This window comes from Colletotrichum jinshuiense, chromosome 10 (genome assembly GCF_051148585.1).
Source record: "Colletotrichum jinshuiense chromosome 10, complete sequence".
Classification (NCBI taxonomy): domain Eukaryota; kingdom Fungi; phylum Ascomycota; class Sordariomycetes; order Glomerellales; family Glomerellaceae; genus Colletotrichum; species Colletotrichum jinshuiense.
This window is the reverse complement of record NC_139303.1, coordinates 1,803,734-1,821,082: the sequence shown is the minus strand read 5'-3', so window position 1 is coordinate 1,821,082 and position 17,349 is coordinate 1,803,734. Positions and strand designations below refer to the sequence as shown.

General features: G+C 51.0%; 4 protein-coding genes across 4 annotated transcripts; 2 read left to right on the top strand and 2 right to left on the bottom strand.

The window, feature by feature from the left end:
• Positions 1-2,466: 2,466 nt before the first annotated feature.
• On the bottom strand, positions 2,467-3,552 carry EsH8_X_000441 (uncharacterized protein; the record flags this gene model as incomplete). The annotated part of the gene is made up of 4 exons (XM_083274529.1): positions 2,467-2,763; positions 2,828-3,395; positions 3,441-3,499; positions 3,550-3,552. The coding sequence occupies 4 exons, from the start codon at positions 3,550-3,552 to the stop codon at positions 2,467-2,469; spliced, it is 927 nt and encodes a 308-aa protein (XP_083119921.1).
• A 2,025-nt stretch (positions 3,553-5,577) lies between these two features.
• Positions 5,578-9,512, top strand: EsH8_X_000440 (DUF3433 domain-containing protein; the record flags this gene model as incomplete). Its single annotated transcript, XM_083274528.1, has 2 exons — positions 5,578-6,097; positions 6,172-9,512. 2 exons carry the CDS (start codon positions 5,578-5,580, stop codon positions 9,510-9,512), a joined length of 3,861 nt encoding a protein of 1,286 aa, XP_083119920.1.
• Positions 9,513-9,615: 103 nt separating this feature from the next.
• EsH8_X_000439 (acetamidase/formamidase family protein) lies at positions 9,616-10,563 on the bottom strand (the record flags this gene model as incomplete). Its single annotated transcript, XM_083274527.1, has 1 exon — positions 9,616-10,563. The coding sequence occupies one exon, from the start codon at positions 10,561-10,563 to the stop codon at positions 9,616-9,618; it is 948 nt and encodes a 315-aa protein (XP_083119919.1).
• A 1,178-nt stretch (positions 10,564-11,741) lies between these two features.
• Positions 11,742-16,221, top strand: EsH8_X_000438 (uncharacterized protein; the record flags this gene model as incomplete). Its single annotated transcript, XM_083274526.1, has 3 exons — positions 11,742-12,726; positions 12,774-13,617; positions 13,674-16,221. 3 exons carry the CDS (start codon positions 11,742-11,744, stop codon positions 16,219-16,221), a joined length of 4,377 nt encoding a protein of 1,458 aa, XP_083119918.1.
• Between the last annotated feature and the right edge of the window lie 1,128 nt (positions 16,222-17,349).

The following is a 17,349-nucleotide window of genomic DNA, read 5'->3' as shown; positions in this document are numbered from 1 at the left end:
GCCGAGTCTTATCGGGCTCCACGTGTCCTTATCGTCCGGCTCAAATTGGGTGGCGCCGCCCCTGCCGGCTGGCGGCCCTAGCGAGCCGGGATAGGGATCTGGAGGGGCTGGAGGGCTGGAGGAGCGCCGCCCATCCCATGTCCCACTGGCGCTGTGCCGCCAACTCCACTGGAAAGGTGGACAAACTGACCAAGTCCAGGCCCTTTTGGTCCGCCAGAGGAACCGCTGTGAGCCAACCACGCCGCATCGCCGCCCCGGCAGCCCACCTCGTCTTGGCAGAGGCACAATCTGCTGCCAAATTACCAGCTAGCCCGTCTTCATGCACTGCCATTCATTCTGCAAGCCCGGGGAAGAATGGGGTGAGGGGCCGCTTTGAAACACTTTTGGGCCCGACTCGTCTCTTCTGCGTGCCTGCCCGCTGCCGCCTGACGTGCGGGGTACATGGTAAACATCGGACGCGAGCTCAGGCTTCTTCCAACGGCGGGCCGGCCTCTCCGTCTATCCCCATATATTCCCGAAACGCCGTGGCTCCGGCCGGCCCGTCGTCGTCCCAGATGGTGGGGCATGTTAGGGCCGTCGTGTGCCTGCCTCACGCTCATATATGACCTTGATTTATGGGTCTCACCTTGCGGCCATGACAACATAAACCTGGCAAGCCTAAGTTAGTGTTTGAGAGGGAACGCAGCCTTGATCTGTGTGGAGCGGTAATTTGGAATTGCTAACTCCTTGGCAAGATTGTACTACGTTGCCGCCTTCAGCTTGCCTTGTTTTTTGAATACAACTTTAGAGATATGCATCGATGAGCGCGTCTCTAGATACTTCCAGCCTAAGATCTCCTGCCTCATTACCGCCACCTCCTACATCATTGGTTCTGCCTATCCAGTTTGCTTGTCTTTCAAGTATAAGAGCAAGGTCGTTCGTTCATCGACGTGAGTGTGTCTGGATGCTCATCGCCTAAGATTTGTCGCCTCTTTTCTAAAAATTTCTTCGTCATCACAGCTGCCTCGTCCAGCCTGCTTTGTTGAAAAACTGTACAAACAAGGTTGCTCATTGCTGGCAGTGTCTTAAGATGATCATCGCCAAAGACCTTCCAATGGTATTCTAGCACCTGTCTCTCTACCTCCGCCGCTCCTCGCCACTCTCCTAGTTGATACAGAAAATCAACAAAAACCTTTAGTATACCCACGGTCCCTCTATCATCCCAGCCACTTGCTGGTAGCTTCCGAAAATTTGTAATGACTCTCATTACGTGTGGTGCTAGCCTCTGTCTCTCCGCGGGTGAGACGCCGGGTTTCACATTGGGTTTGGCGACGTTGCAAAGTAAAGCCACTGCACCCAGCCAGAATCGTATCGTCTTTTGCTCTCTGTGAAGTAGCCGGTCGAGGCCCCATGCATGCAGCAGATGATTCATCGAATACGACACATGGCCTATTGGTCTTTTCAGCAGCGAGTACCTCTTGAGAATCGTGAAGCAGCTTTCCAAGATGTAAACGTCAAGCGACTTCTCCGAGCCGAGGACGAATGTCCATAACGGCATCGCTCCCGGCTCAGTATTCAGTGCGAACATCTCAATAAAGATATCGTCATAGTGGAAAGGTTAGGAGCCTTCAAGCTTCTGGCAACTGGTCGTGGACTGCCGTGTAAGAAGTCTCCCACACCGTCATCACGCTCTCACTATATCTTGAAATGAGTCTGCTAGGCTGGTTTTTGAGCAGCTCGTGGCGACTGTGGCGGAATTCCGTGAGGTATGCCGAGAGATTTGCCAGCAACCTCGGTGTCTGAGACACGTACATTTCGGCGATTTCGATCGCCAGGGCCAGGCACCCTAACTCTTTTGTGATTGCCTTGAATTTTTCTTCGGCACCTTCTTGTGTTTTTAGTATTTTGGAGCATTGGAAGACGTGATGATGACATGAACTCCGGGACATCCCGGAATGTACTGCGACAAGTCCACAAAGTTTCCGTCGTTTTCTTCTAGACCATCTGCCCCGTCAAATACCATGAGCCACTTCCCGTGCCTACCATTCAAACGCGACAGCACTGTCTCCCTAACACTCTCGGGTGTCATGGTGGATTGCTCGCTCGCGTCTATCGACAACAACCGGCGGATTCCCAAGAAGTTACTATCGATTGATGATGGCTGGCCGGCATGGATCCAGAATGTCGCGTTGTGTTCGTCCCGATACCGTTGCAAGTAGCTCAAGGCAATCTGTGATTTGCCGGCACCGCCCATACCCCAAACACTGACCTGTATAGGCTGGGTTTCGACTTGACTCCGACAAAGTTGTTCGCGAATGCTTTCAACTAGGGCGGTTCGTTGAACGAAGGACTTGACTGTGTCATGGCAGTTTGAGGGTAGCTCCTAACGGGATCGGGAGTGGCGCTTGTAAGAATACTATCACCTTGAGACAACGTTAGACTGCCGGGGTTTTTGAAAACCAATCTATTTTTTAGCTCTAAATCTGATTAAACTCTTCTAACCGGGTTCAAGCTTGGACAATCCGGTAAGGCCGCCAATCTAGCCTGCAACCCAATGTCCGTTGTATTTTCAAAGCCCACGGCAGAATGAATGACCTGGAACCCAAACCTCTTCAACGTGTTCTTGTAAACTTCCTTTATATTTGATCGTACGAGTTTCAAGTTATCCTGGTCATTCTCACTTGAACCGAATTTACAGATGGTGTCGTGATTAGCATTGAGCTTGACAATATGTTCTCGATCCCCCGGGAGCATGCCCAGCCAAGCGCTGTCCCTGGCAACAATCTGTGTCAAATTTAGTACATGATGTCAAATCCGAGATGGCATTATCCGAGGGAGCACAACTCACATTATCACGTCCTCCCCAGAAAGAAACAATGTCGTATTGCAAATGCTGGTGTCTCCAGCCCTCTTGCATAATTTCTGAGAAGATGCTGCCCTGCTTGAGGATCTCCAACACATCATCGCCTTTTTGAAATCCTGCCTTTATGGCCATCTTGCTTGTCAGCTCGCGGTCACCGCCATGATCGGGTGTTGCGAAGAAGACCAGCCCGGTAGTTGCCGCCTTGATGGATTGGTACTTGGGATTGTTATTTGCATTGAGTAGTGCCTGCTTGATCAACAAGCCACCCATGCTGTGGCCTAAGAAGATAATCGGTCGGTGTTCGCCATCTTCTGTCTCAATGCGGATGGCTTCAAGCAGTTCGTTCGCCTTGCCAATGAACGTGTCTCGATCTCTACCGTAGGTCGCAGTAGCGTTGTATTGGTAGAGGAATATTCTTGAATCTGGGACATGTTGAGGAAGGTCGTCGCGTAGCCACAGGCGTCCTGTTGGTCCTGGAGGGGTTCGCCAAGTGTCCCACGCATGATCGGCATCACTCTTGCTTTGAAGGTTTAGACCATGCACGGCGATGATGCTAGACGAAGTTAGCCTGGTTGAGATGAAGGACCGTTCGACATACTCAATCAATGCTGCAGCGCCGTCTCCATTTTTTGGATCGGGCGAAAGTTGTCGTAAAGGCTGAGTCGGACTGTTAGCAGACGCCTCACAAGCGTATGAGTGATTCTCACCATCGTGTCTCTCGTCTGATCTGATGGCTATGATCCGTTACCGTTAAGTTTCGTGTGGATTGGGCCGTCCTTGTGGGTTATGAGATTTAAGTAGGAAAAGACGGAATTTGGGTGAAATGAAGGGGTTGGTGTGTTGGTTAACCGCCAGACTTGTGAGGCTGAGCAGCGCGTCGCTGGCGAATCATAGTGATGACATTCAAAGTCCCTGCCTGTCAGTGGGTATCCAACTCTGGCATTACACGCCTTGCTACAGCCTCCACGGGGTTAAGTGTGAAATGGTGGTGAAAAACATTGTCGACTGCGTCAACCGATACTTGAGGCGCTGCTTTGACACCTGATTGAACGGCCATATGCATACAAGGAAGCTGTAGTTGAATTCTCAAATGATCAGCTCGAGATCCTCTGAAAACGCCCAGATTCAGCCAGATAGTGTAAAATAAGTGTTCGTCGAGGAGCCAAGCAGCGGGAGAACCTTTCACACTAATCACATCTGCCTATATAAACTCTCTAGATGCTGTCAGGTCACCTAGTATATTCCAATGAGTCTTTTTGTCATAAACCACCCAGCGTTAGGTGTGTAAATAGTCGCAAAAAAGGAAAACCCTATCCTGAAAGCGCAATGTAAATATGAATCGAGACGTCAACTTTTGGCATGTTTACTGCTAAGACGGCATTGTGTTATCTCGCTTGTTTGAAGGAACAACTGATAGTGTAACGTTTGAGGATTTTGAGATGGCCAATGCCAAAAGTCGGTTCTTATCATAGACAATTTTGCAATTTCCTACTCAGACCGACGTGGGCAATTATGCCTGGATTTTGGCGTCAAAGGCGTCAAAGTTGTCTACCACTCGCCATATTTGCCCGAGTAAACCCCGACTGCCAGTTTTACTTACATTTTAAGCTGTTGATAGAACAATCATGATAACAGGAAAAACATCTACTACAGGAGTACTTTGTAGGCAGTAATCCAGTCTCAACTCTTATCTACTATCAAGTTCCGACAGATGAGCTCATGGACTATTTTGCCTTCAACATCGTGCGTATGTCCTCGAGTCATCAATGCGGAATCACTCGTAACAACCGCTGTGGTGTCCGAAATGTCCCGATTTAAACATAGATTAGGAAGGTCTTTCTCCACGGACATTCGGCTTCTTGGCGCTCACCCAGTGCGATTTGGTTGGCTCTGTTGCATCGACCCACCTGCAACAGGCGTTGATTATGCATCAGAGAGTTTGAACGGGATGAAGCACTATTTCGTCAGCCACTCTGTACATATCCGCCCCCCCTGCTCTACGCACTCATTCTCTGAACAATCATCGCCCCGTGCTGCGCCGCAAAGAGATTGATTAGACCAACTTAATGTTTCATCTCAGCCGAGCTGCATGCTTAGTGGGGGCTGCTTGCCAGCAACCGCTGCAAAGTGTGTTGGGGGCTGGGGGCAGAGCGCGTACGATCGACACAACCATGTCCATATTAGGCCGCAGAAACTGTCACCAACAGATAATTTTATCTTTTGGCCGTTGGTCTGGACTTGGCTCATGCTGCTACCCAGTATGCCGCCTCGCCACTATAGGATTTATTGGGGCGCGCGTGGCTTAGATTGGGCGGCCGGGCCGTCCCTTCTCTTCCGATCTCCAATCTCCTCGTTTTCACGTCGTCCTTTGGCCTTCAAAATGCCTTTCGGTGGAATCAATAATGATTGATCCTGAGTCTGGGGTGCTGCCGAGCCGCAGATTCCAAGAAAAAAGTTGTACAGGGCTGCAGGGATCCTGATGCCCAGCCACTTTCCGTTACCAACAGGACTCTGGGCGCTTATTGTTGGTACCGGTGGGCCGCCAATGAACGAATGAGGTTACGGCTTCGTGCTGCAGGTCGAGATGGCTTAGCCGCCCAGATTGAACAAAATCTAGCCAGCCGCCAGTTCCGCCCGGAGCAAGAGCAGGCTGAGGGGCTCTAATCATTTGTTTTATTTTACAGCGACTGCATCAGTCCAATGGCCGCATTTACGTACCCTTGATCTTCAGAACCATGGACTCAGACGAGAGCGGCGGACAACGTCTTCTGAGCGACGAGCGGAAACGGGTGCACACGATACCTCGAAAGCCGGTCGCGCGGGCAAGGCCGAGCTATGATTCGCTCGGAATTTCCGGCCAAAGGATCCGTCAGAGTCCCGATCAAGCGTGGGATCAAGAACAAGAGAGGCATCGCGAGTTGTACGATGGCGGCCGTACATATGACATCGAACCTACAGCAAGAACGCGGAAGGCTACGCACCAGTCGGTCGAATCTGTCCAAGAAAGCCTGCTGAAAAGCACAGCGACAGTCAGCATCAACAGCGAGAGCGAAAGCAAGGAGGGCCAACAGCGTACAGCTAGCTGGCGGCCCAAATGGCTCCGCCCCGGCGTCCTTGGGTCGTTTGCCGGCCTATTCCTTTTCTTCACAATCGCGTTGGCTACCATGTTGTGGTATTCGCAGACCAACCAAGGCCTTTTTGAAACTATGCAAAGCCCGGTACACGTCTACTTGTGGCGATTTGGCCCAACAGCTAGTAAGTCGTCCCTTCATTACCATGCAGAACCACGGCATCTAGACTCGGGCCTTGCTGACCGGTCGGCTGTCTAGTTCTCACCATTCTCACGATCCTCTGGTCTCGAGTTGAGTTGCAGGCTATGATGTACATGCCGTGGATTGCTCTCAACCGGGGACACTCTCATGGAAAAGATGGAATGGTACTTGACTACACATCCATGTTGTCGCCTGTTGTTCTTGTCCGCTCTTTCAGAGAGAAACACTATTTAGTGTTTTTGGTCGCCGTCTTGTCCCTCATCCTCCGGGCCCAGATCATCCTTGCTCCAAGTTTGTACAGTCTTGCAACTGTCAAGATTGTAACGAGCGTCAACATCACGCTGCACGACACCTTCTCCTTGGTTGGCAACGACAGCCTGAGAGATACGAGCCCGTACTATGTGTCCAGGGCCATTCACGACTTTGATATGATGTATCCGTATGGAGTCACCAAGGACCTTGCCTACCAAACTTTCAACGCATCAAGCGGAAATACCCGAGGAACCATTGACGAGCCGGTAACAGCTATCGTGGACGCTCTCTTTACGGAGGTTCATTGCTTAGATCTGGAGACCTACACGATCACTGCGCAAAATGATACTCGAGGGATGTCACCCACCCGTCTCCAGGTTTACGTTGACCTTCAATTCGAAGGCTGCGATCGTTCTATTTCAATCACTCCTCACCTTATTTACGACGTCGCCAAAGGTGAATCAGCTTGGGTTGCCACGGAGAATCTCACGCCTGACCGGCCATGCCCAAACCTACCCCAAGATATTATGCAATTCTTGTACTATGGTGCAAAATACAGACAATCTGCTGCGAATTCATCCCTCGTTGAATTTGAAACAGCTGCCGCTGTCCTGTGCGCACCACGTGCTTGGGTATCCAAGGTCGAGGTCACCGACGACGGAATCAATCCAAATGTGACCTTGCTGCCAAACCAAATCGAGACGCCAGTCACAGCGAATATTTGGACAATGGCAAACAATTCTATCCCGTCATCCCTCGGGCAATGGGGGGTACCCAAAAACAGTTACGTGTACGGGGCGGTTGAAACTGATCGGCTTTTCCGAGGCGAGGAGTCTGATCTGCCCGACGCGGAGCTCTTCCAGAACGATTTGCTGTACAACTCCGTAAAAAATGTCACGAAATTCCTCGGTCCATTTATTGGTCATTATCGCCTTCGGCAGAGTGAAAGCTCCACGGGGGTTGGCACCATGCTGAAAAGCACAGATCGACTCATAGTCAATTATTGGGTCTGCTCGTCAATGACTGCGTTATTTGCGCTCATCACTTGCTTGGCTGCTTTCACACTTTGCCGGTACAGCCGCCACACTGCGGTCTGGTATCGTGATCCTGCAACGATTCTCGGCAATATGATGTTTTTACGCGATCACCCGGATTTCGCGAACCGAGCCGCGGACTCAACGTTTGCCGATGCAGTCTGGAACCAATGCACCTTCACCCCCTTGGTTTTGAGAACCTGGGCAAGACTGTCGTCGGTCATTTTTACCATTTGTCTGATGGGAGGCCTTGTCCTAACGCTCCAAATTTCCACATCGTCTGGTGGGCTTGCGACCATTCAAGACGAGGGATACCTGCACGTCCTGTGGACTTCCTTCCCGGCGGTCGTTGCCCTCGGAGTTGCACTCTATGTTAGCTCTTGCGATTGGGCGTATAGGGATCTTGCAACGCTCTACCACCTCTCCATGGTGCCTTGTGACACGCGGTTGCTCGACTCCTCTCTTCTGGATATGCTAGGACTCCGAGTCTTGTATCACTCCGTCCGCCAGCGGCTGTGGTCTGTCACGCTCGCGCAGTTTCTTGCACTCATATGTGGGCTTCTGACATCTATCGTGTCTGTGTTGTTCACTGTCGAGGCCATCCCGGCGTCTGCTGCTGTTAATCTTAAGCAGACGACATGGTTCAAGGTCCGGGACAACGTCGAGTATGACAAAGCTTACGGCACGAAACAGACGTCGCTGAGTGGTCTTCTTCTTCGCCTAAGGGAAATCAATTACACCTACCCAGCGAACACGTACGACGACCTTATTTTCCATGGCTTTGAGAGCACCGAGAATCTGGATACATCCCGAAACCTGTCCGTGAGGGCCACTATACCGGCAGCAAGGCTTCAGCCAAGTTGCTCTCAGATTCCAGAGAACCGGTTCAGCCGGACATTTAGAAACTACACGGAAAGTGAAGGATGGTGGTTTTATACCTCTATTATTGAACCCTTTACGTGCCCCAACAGCAACCTTTCGGTAAACTTGACACACGAGTTTGCATTGGGCAAAGCGAAAACCCTTGGCTATGCGTACTTTGCAGACTTGGTACAAACCCCGCATGATCCAAACAGTTTGTACACCCTATGCGATGTCAACGATACCAGTATCATGAACTACACAACAACGAGGTACGAAACATATGCGTGGGGAAACTACTCGGTGGAGAAGGATGATCTTGAATATCTCTCTGTCTGGAGATGCAACTACACTTGGGTCGAGTTTGCGACCGAGGTCGACATGGTCGTTGCGGACGGCAAACTGGAAATTGACCCGCAGAACCCTCCAAGGCCGATCCTGTCGACCACGCGGCCGTTGAACCCTCCCCTCGATGTACCTCCGGCGTCCGCGTCCTTGAAACAGGGCGCCGACCTCGGCGATTTGTTTCCGGAAGCCAACATCGATGACCCGCTAGGATACGGGGTAAGGGACCGGTTCAGAGCGTTGTTAGAGCCGTACGGGCAGCTGCCTCTGGAAGTCTTCGGGGATCCGGAACGGGATGCGGACATCCTCAAGCAGCTGGATCACTACTGGGCGTTCAGCGCCGCACAGCTCGCAAACACCGAAAACCGCATAGCCGTCGGCGAGGGCACGACTAGCAGCTCCTCACTCGCGAGCGGAACCCCCCTCACCGTGGACGGAATACTTACCGATCGGAGTCGGCGAAGGCTCGTGCAGAACCCAAACCTGACCTACGCCCTACTTGCAATACTCGGAGCGGTCGTTGTCGTCAACACGTGGGCGCTGGTCTCAGTAGCGGTTCGCCGCCGTGGGGGAGAAAGCTGGCTCCTCGACATGGATGTGAGGGGCCTGGCGCCCAACGGCTTCCGCAGTATTGGATCCATGGCTGGTTTGCTACGCAACTCAAACGCGGCGGCGCATCTACCCCCAAACACGGAGCTGCTGCCGTCAAAGGAGCTTCACGGGCTAATGGCCGATCACCAATACCGTCTGGGATGGTTCCGGCGAGAGTGGGACCAGACGAGACATTTCACTGTTGGTGTTATGGGCGATGGCGGCTTCAACTTCATGGGGATTAGGAAGGTGGTGAGAAAGGAGTGGGTGGGGACTACGCCACAGGAGAACAAAGTGGAGGGGGGATGGATCTGAACGGGACACTGAAACGATACACGAAAGACACGATAGAAACGGGCTTGTTCCTGAAATATAATATTATTTGTTTCCAATTTTACACTGCTGAATCACATGTTGCTTATTGATCAAAAACGGAATAAGGAAGACTGGCCGCCACAGCAAAGTTTGGCATGTCGACGGCCTCGGCAATTTTCAAGTCAGCGGCGACGCTGCACAGCATGTACGCCTCTTCCCTCCCCAGTCCTCTCGTCGCGACAAGGTGTGCGATGAGCGCTCTCATCGCCTTCTTACTGGCCTCCAGCAGATCGGAGTCGATGCCCAGCACCGCATACACGGCGGGGTCGCTCCGCACCGCGCCATGCACCGACCCGCGCGTGTCGTAGTGCGGGCTTGTGACATACGGCATGTCCTTGCGGACGGTGAAGCGCAGTGTGGCCTTCATGGGCGTCTCAATGGCGGTCCCGCAGACCTCGCCGTCACCCTGGGCCGCGTGCCCGTCGCCGCAGGAAAAGAGGGCGCCGGGGACGCGCACGGGGAGGTAGAGCTTCGTGCCCTGGGTGATGTGGCGGCAGTCAATGTTGCCGCCCGTCTCCAGGGGTGGAATCGTGGAGAACTCGCCGGGTTCACCGGGGGCGACGCCCGCGACACCGAGGAAGGGACGGAGTGGTATACTAATGCCCGGTAGGAAGGCGATGTGGTCGGCGCTGGGGCTCCAGGTGTAGTGCTTGATGGCGTGGGCCGAGAACTCGTCTGCCAGGAGGCCGAAGCCCGGGAATATGCCAGTGAAGCCCCAGCCCGCAGTCTCCAGGGAAAGGAACTCGATCTCGAGGACGTCGCCGGGCTCCGCGCCCGCGACGGCGACGGGGCCAAATATTGGGTCGAAGGTTGAGAGGTCTAGTTTTCCGAGGTCCACGGCGGTGAAGTCGGGCGTCACCTGCCCGCCGGAGGAGTCTTGGAGGTCAAAGGTGACGGTGTCCCCTGGGTTTACTGTTATGAGGGGCGGGGTGTCGCGGGACCATTTTAAGCGGGAGTGGGTTGACGGAACGTGGAAGTCGCGGGGAGCCATGATCAATAGTTGAGTTAAGGTACGGTATGGGCCGAGGAGTTTTAACGGCGTGAAGCTTCTTATAAGTCAAAGGATATGAGTGTGCTTGATGAAGGGGCCGAACTGGTTACGGAGCAAGGAAACGGAGTTAAAATCGCTTATCGGCCGTCGTCGAATGCGGGGTTAGTTCGTGACCGGCATGACGTGAATAGCGGATCTGATAAGCCGAGCCATTCCAGACCGTCTTTCCAAGAGATGAATATTTCAAGCTTTCGCCAAGACTTTGGATTTATTCTACTTAAGATTGCAGCCGTTACACTCAACATCAATAATACCCCCCCCCTCCCCCCGGGGGGTTCCAATCAACACCTGCTGTTCCCCGACTGTAGGACTGGGCCATAACGATCTGTCAGTTCTCCATTTCTAGCATAAGCACCCACCGAGTCAGAGAAGCAGGCCTTCCTAGGTTTGCCATTTCTCAAGTTGCATGAGGATTAGGTCATAACGAAGTAATGCCGTGTAACGATAAATTGTAGGAACATCTTTTCATACGCACAAGAATGCTTAAGATCCGCTTAATCACTGGGATCATGCCGTGATTTTTTGGGAGTCGACGTTGGCAACACAAGCATGTTATCACTACGGTACATATGGCCACCAGCAACCGCCAGAACGAATCCGTAACGATCTTAAGGAACACCGTACTTGGACTTCACGGTATTCACCCAATCGGATGCAAGGCAAGATTGACTGGCCTTCTTGCTTACCGAACCAATGAACTGCACAGCGGAACAATCCTTATCTCCGGCCGCAGCCTTGAAGAGGATTCAATCGGACTTCAGTCGCCTCCTCTCTTTAGGGACAGTTTCCAAAAGTCAGCCTCCCTCCGCCATTGCATGGGGAAATATGTTCCATCGTCGCTCCCGATACCCTGCGTCATTAGATGTTTCTGGTCAAGCCTGAAGTTATACTTTTTGGGAGCGTGATTGATCAAGCCGCTCGCCTTGTCACCTTCGATTGTCAACCTACCTGGTGGCTACCTCCCGGCTTCAAATCGCGCACTACACACCCGGCATATTTTGCGCGTCAGGAATTCATGGTAATTCTTCCTCCTTTTGAATCTTTCACGCCATCGCACTACCCCTGAACAACGGCCCTGAGAATTCTGTACTCCCTTTGTCATCTCCGCATAAGCAAATATGCCTGAAAATCGTATCTATACCGTCGGTTGGATTTGCGCCATCCATACAGAATTCGTTGCCGCAAAAACTTTTCTCGACGAAGTACACGAAGCCCCAGAGATTGCCCAAAACGACTACAATCACTATGCAGTGGGAAGAATTGGTAAACACAACATTGTCATTGCCGTCTTGCCTGACGGTGAGTACGGCACAAGTTCAGCCGCGGTTGTCGCGAGAGACTTATTGCACAGCTTTCCCAATATCAGGATAGGATTAATGGTTGGTATTGGAGGTGGTGCTCCTAGCCGGAAGCACGACATACGCCTCGGCGACATCGTTGTCAGCAGCCCTCGTAATGGAATAGGCGGGGTTTTCCAATATGACTTTGGTAAAGCTATACAGGATCATGCGTTCCTAGAAACGGGGTTTCTCGACCAACCCCCGAAGTTCTTACGGACAGCAGTTAGCGGACTTAAAGCTACTTATGAAACTGATGGTCATCAGCTTGATAATTACGTCAACAACGCACTGGAAAAGAAGCCCCGGCTTCGCAAAAAGTACTCACGCCCACCTGCATCCAGCGACAGGTTATATCAATCAAATTTTACACATCCTGATTCTGAAGAGGCTTGTATGCAAGTATGCGATGTTCATGCATCGAGCTTGGTATTGAGGCCTGAACGAGATGAAGATGAAGATAACCCTGCAATCCACTACGGACTTATCGCTTCTTCAAATAGTCTAATGAAGAATGCCTTGGCTCGCGACGAATTAGTGGCTAAAAAGGATGTTCTATGTTTTGAGATGGAAGCCGCAGGCTTGATAAACCACTTCCCTTGCTTAGTTATCAGGGGCATATGCGATTATTCCGACTCACACAAAAACAAACAATGGCAAGGTTATGCAGCTATGGTGGCGGCTGCCTATGCAAAAGATCTCCTGCGTCAAATCCCACCTAATAAGGTCGAGACTGAGAGAAGCATTAATGAGGTCTTCAATTCGAGTTAGTGTCTCCATTATTTATAGCAAACAAGATCTGACTCGCAGAAGTTCAAGAAGATCTAGGGCGCGTGCAGCATGCTACAAACGAAATCAAGACGACTGTCGATGCAATCAGAATCAACGACCGAGCCACGCAGATCAAGAAGTGGCTTTCTCCTCCCGACGTATCCATCAATACCAATTATGCAAGGAAAAGTCGACATAGTGGAACAGGAACATGGTTCCTAAACAGCGCCACCTTCAAAGAGTGGGAGCTTGGAGTGCGACAGCATCTGTGGTTATACGGAATGCTAGGATGCGGCAAAAGTGTGCTTAGTACTACAGTTCTCGATCATCTTGTAAAACTGGATGGCAGCATCACGCTTAATTTTGTTTTCGACTTCAGCGATACGGGAAAGCAGAAACCAGACGATATGTTGCGCTCTCTCATCTATGAGCTATACACATTAGGAGGAGACTCTTCTGGGAAGCTTGACAGCTTGTTCGATTTGCATGAACATAGCGGAAACCAGCCGGGGACAAAGACGCTCGAAAGCACCTTTACTGAAATGATGAAGGCCTCCGGGAAGACCTACATTGTTTTAGATGCTCTTGACGAGTGTACACTAAGGACTGAACTACTTGGATGGATGGGGAGGCTTTTAGCCAACTCTGACCTTAGCCATGTTCAGCTGATAGCTACTTGCCGACCGGAAGAAGAGTTTCAACGTCGCATTCCCGGTTTCATTGGGGAACATAACTGCATATACATCGATAAGGATCTCATCAATGCCGATATACGATCTTACGTTAAGGCTAGACTTGAAAATAGCCCAGCGTTCAAAAAATGGGCCTCATCTCCGTCCATACTCAAACAAATTCACGACGGGGTCGGGACGAAAGCTAATGGGATGTAAGCATAACTGTTCTCTTTGAAGAGTCACGAAGAAATGCTAAACTACGTCTCAGGTTCAGGTGGGCAGCATGCCAACTCGACAGTCTTGAGGCCTGTCTGGATCGAGAAGGAGTTGAAGCTGCTCTCAACACTTTGCCTAATGATCTGAACGAGACCTACAGCCGTATCATCGGAAACATTCCGCAACAACGCATGAAGAAGGCGGTCCGCTTACTTCAATTTCTGGTTCATTCTACGAGACCAATCACGCTCCGAGAGGCAGTCGACATAATAGCCGTCCGGCTTGACGGTGAACGGCAATACTTCAACGTGGAGGACAGGATGCCCGACCCTACAGAAATTACACAGTTCTGCCCGAGCTTAATATCAATTTCTGGGGTTCCGGGCCATGAAGAGCTGCACTTGGCTCATTTCTCTGTTAAGGAGTATCTCATTAACTACAATGCTTTTGTCACAGATGCCAGCGTAAGCATCACACTCACGTGCTTAACTTACCTCGCTAGTATTAAAGAAAGCTCTGTCTTCGATATAAGGGCGAAGTTCCCTTCTGCAAGATATCTAGCACAGATATGGATGGATCATGCCAAGATGGCTGAACATTCCGTAGATGTTATTAGCACAGCCGTGAGCTTCCTTCAAAAGGAGGCATCCTTCCGCGTATGGGCTACGCTATTCCAACCAGAAAGGCCGTGGGATGATGACCCTGGCGCGCCAGAAGCACCATACCTATACTTTGCTTGTTTGAAAGGCCTCAAAAGAATCACAGAAGACCTACTGAACAGGGGGGCGGATGTTAACAGTCAAAGTAGCCACGGCAGAACCGCTCTCCAAGCCGCATCAGCTAGAGGCCACCACGAGGTTGTACTGTTGCTCCTAGATGAAGGGGCAGATATTAATAGAAAAGGCGGTTATGACGAGACTGCTCTCCAAGCTGCATCAGCCGGAGGTCACTTGGAGGTCGTACGAATACTCCTAGATAAAGGGGCAAACGTTAACAGCGAAGCTCTTCAAGCTGCATCAGCTAGAGATCACCCAGAGGTCGTACGGATACTTTTAGACAAAGGTGCAGACGTTAACGGCGAGGCTCTACAGATTGCATCATCTAGAGGCCATCAGGAGGTCGTAAAGACACTTCTAGACAACGGGGCAGATGTTAACAGGCAAGACAGCTACAATAGAACCGCCCTTATAGCTGCTGCAGGTGGGGGTCACCTAGAGGTTGCACTTATTCTCCTAGACAATGGGGCAGACATCAACAACCAATTCAGGGACAACAGAACGGCCCTCCAAGCCGCGTCAGCTGGGGGCCATGAGAAAGTTGTACGGATGCTCTTGGGCAAAGGCGCAGACGTTACCGGCAAGGCACTTAAAGCTGCATCAGCTGAAGGCCGCGTGGGGATTGTACAGATACTACTAGAAAGGGGCGCAGATGTTAACGGCGAAGCTCTCCAAGCTGCATCAGCCGGAGGTCGCTTGGATGTCGTAGGGATACTTCTAGAAAAAGGGGCAGATGTTAATAGGCGAAATGACGAGAACGAAACCGCTCTCCAAGCCGCAATATCGGGAGGACACCAGGCTGTCGTACGGATGCTCCTCGACAATGGGGCTGATTTTGATAACGGAGCTCTCCAAGCTGCATCGGCTGAAGACCACCCAGAGATCGTACGAATACTTCTAGAAATGGGGGCAGATGTAATGGCGGGTGTTAACAGAGGAGCTCTTTATGCTGCTGCTGCTGGAGGCTACCAAGAAGTTGTACGGATACTCCTAGAAAAAGGGGCAGATGTTAACAGGCGAAATGACGACAACGAAACCGCTCTCCAAGCCGCAATATTGGGAGGACACCAGACTGTCGTACAGATGCTCCTCGACAATGGGGCTGGTTTTGATAACGGAGCTCTCCAAGCTGCATCGGCTGAAAACCATCTGGAGGTCGTACGGATCCTCCTCGATAAAGGAGCAGATATCAACAGTCGAGGTGACGACAACAGAACCGCTCTTCAAATCGCATCAGCTAGAGGCCACCGGGACGTTGTACAAGCACTCTTACATAAAGGAGCCGAAGTTGATAGACAAGGCGGCAACTCCATGACCGCGCTCCAAGGTGCATCAGCCGGGGGCTATCTAGAGATTGTACGGATACTCCTAGATAAAGGGGCAGATGTTAATAGGCAAAGCGGCAACTACAAAACCGCTCTCCACGTCGCATCAGCTAGAGGTCACCAAAAGATTGTACAGGTACTCTTAGGCAAAGGGGCAGATGTTAACAGACAAGATGGCGATGGCGGAACTGCTCTCCAAGCTGCATCAGCTGGAGGGCACTATGAGGTTATACAGATGCTACTGGACGAAGGGGCAGATGTTAACAGTGAAGGCGGTTACGACGGAACCGCTCTCCAAGCTGCGTCAGCTAGAGGCCACCACGAGGTCGTAAGGATGCTCCTAGATAAAGGGGCAGATATCAACAGACAAAGCGGCCACAACAGAACCGCTCTCCAAGCTGCATCATATGGATGCCACTTGGAGGTAGTACGGATGCTTTTAGAAAATGGGGCAGAAGATAATGTTGGTAGCCAATATCTGGATCAACTATGCATCTAGATCAGCTGGGAATTACAGCAAGCTGGTTGTTATGACCGATTTTAATCCATGAATTGAATTCTTCTGCCATGACTGCAATATAATTAGTGCCATTTCAATATGAATCTAATCTGTGAAATGTTTATACAATAGCCCTAGCTTCTTTAGCTTTTATAACAAACTTCGCATTAGGGCTCAGTTGGAATTCTTTTGCTTCCACCTTATCCTTTGAGATTTTAATCTCTTGCGGTCTAGTAGCCATTCAATAGTACTTTTGTTTTAAACTCTTTCTTACACAGAAGCTGTGTCTCTGTGTTGCTAGCTTCTTGCGGCCAATTAAAACAGGCTGAGCTGATTTTGTAGATTGATAGCCTTTCCAGGAGTCAACCAGGCTACTGAGGGTATATTTAAATACTTAGGAGGGACAGGCTCGCTAATGATAGCTAATTGTAGCTTGTAGTTAGCTGCTCTAACTGGAGTCAAAACAATCCTTTAGCAGTAAAAGTGTCAATAGATGGCGCACTATAAGGACAAGCTATAAGCCTGTTGCAATCTCCCTACCAATTACACCTGACTGCTGGAGACTACCTGTTGTGCCTTTGACTGGACAAAAAAGTTCTGCTCAGGAATATCCCCCACCATCGCGTTCCCCATTTTTTATAGGGTTGGTATTGCAATTGCTACCTAGCTCTACGGCTAGTAACAGCACCGCAAATGCCCCGTAATGACAGGCATTGTTGCTTGCCACTAGTTGCTCAAACCTCGCCAGTTAAGTCAGTCGGGATCTATGGCGAGTTGAAGCTTCGTTGGTGAATTTGTCCTTCCCAACTTTTCATGGCCTGTCAGGTTCCCTCCTCTTCGTAATTCCACACCGGGCTTCCTTCTCGTCCCTGTCATGTAAATAATGCAAATCCCTACTACGAGACGGTGATGGCCGGGATCATATCCTTGCAATGACCTTTCTTATTTACGCAAGGCTGGCTGGAATCCCAAGGCTTGCCTGACGAGTTCTTGATGAGATCGGCTGAGCAGGGGTCCATAACAATACCGACTGGCCCAGTCTGTGATCTTCCAAGCGACTTGAACGCTAGTCACGCCGATATCCCGACCGCGGAAGTCATCTTGGCGTCCCCCGTCTTGTCGTTCGGC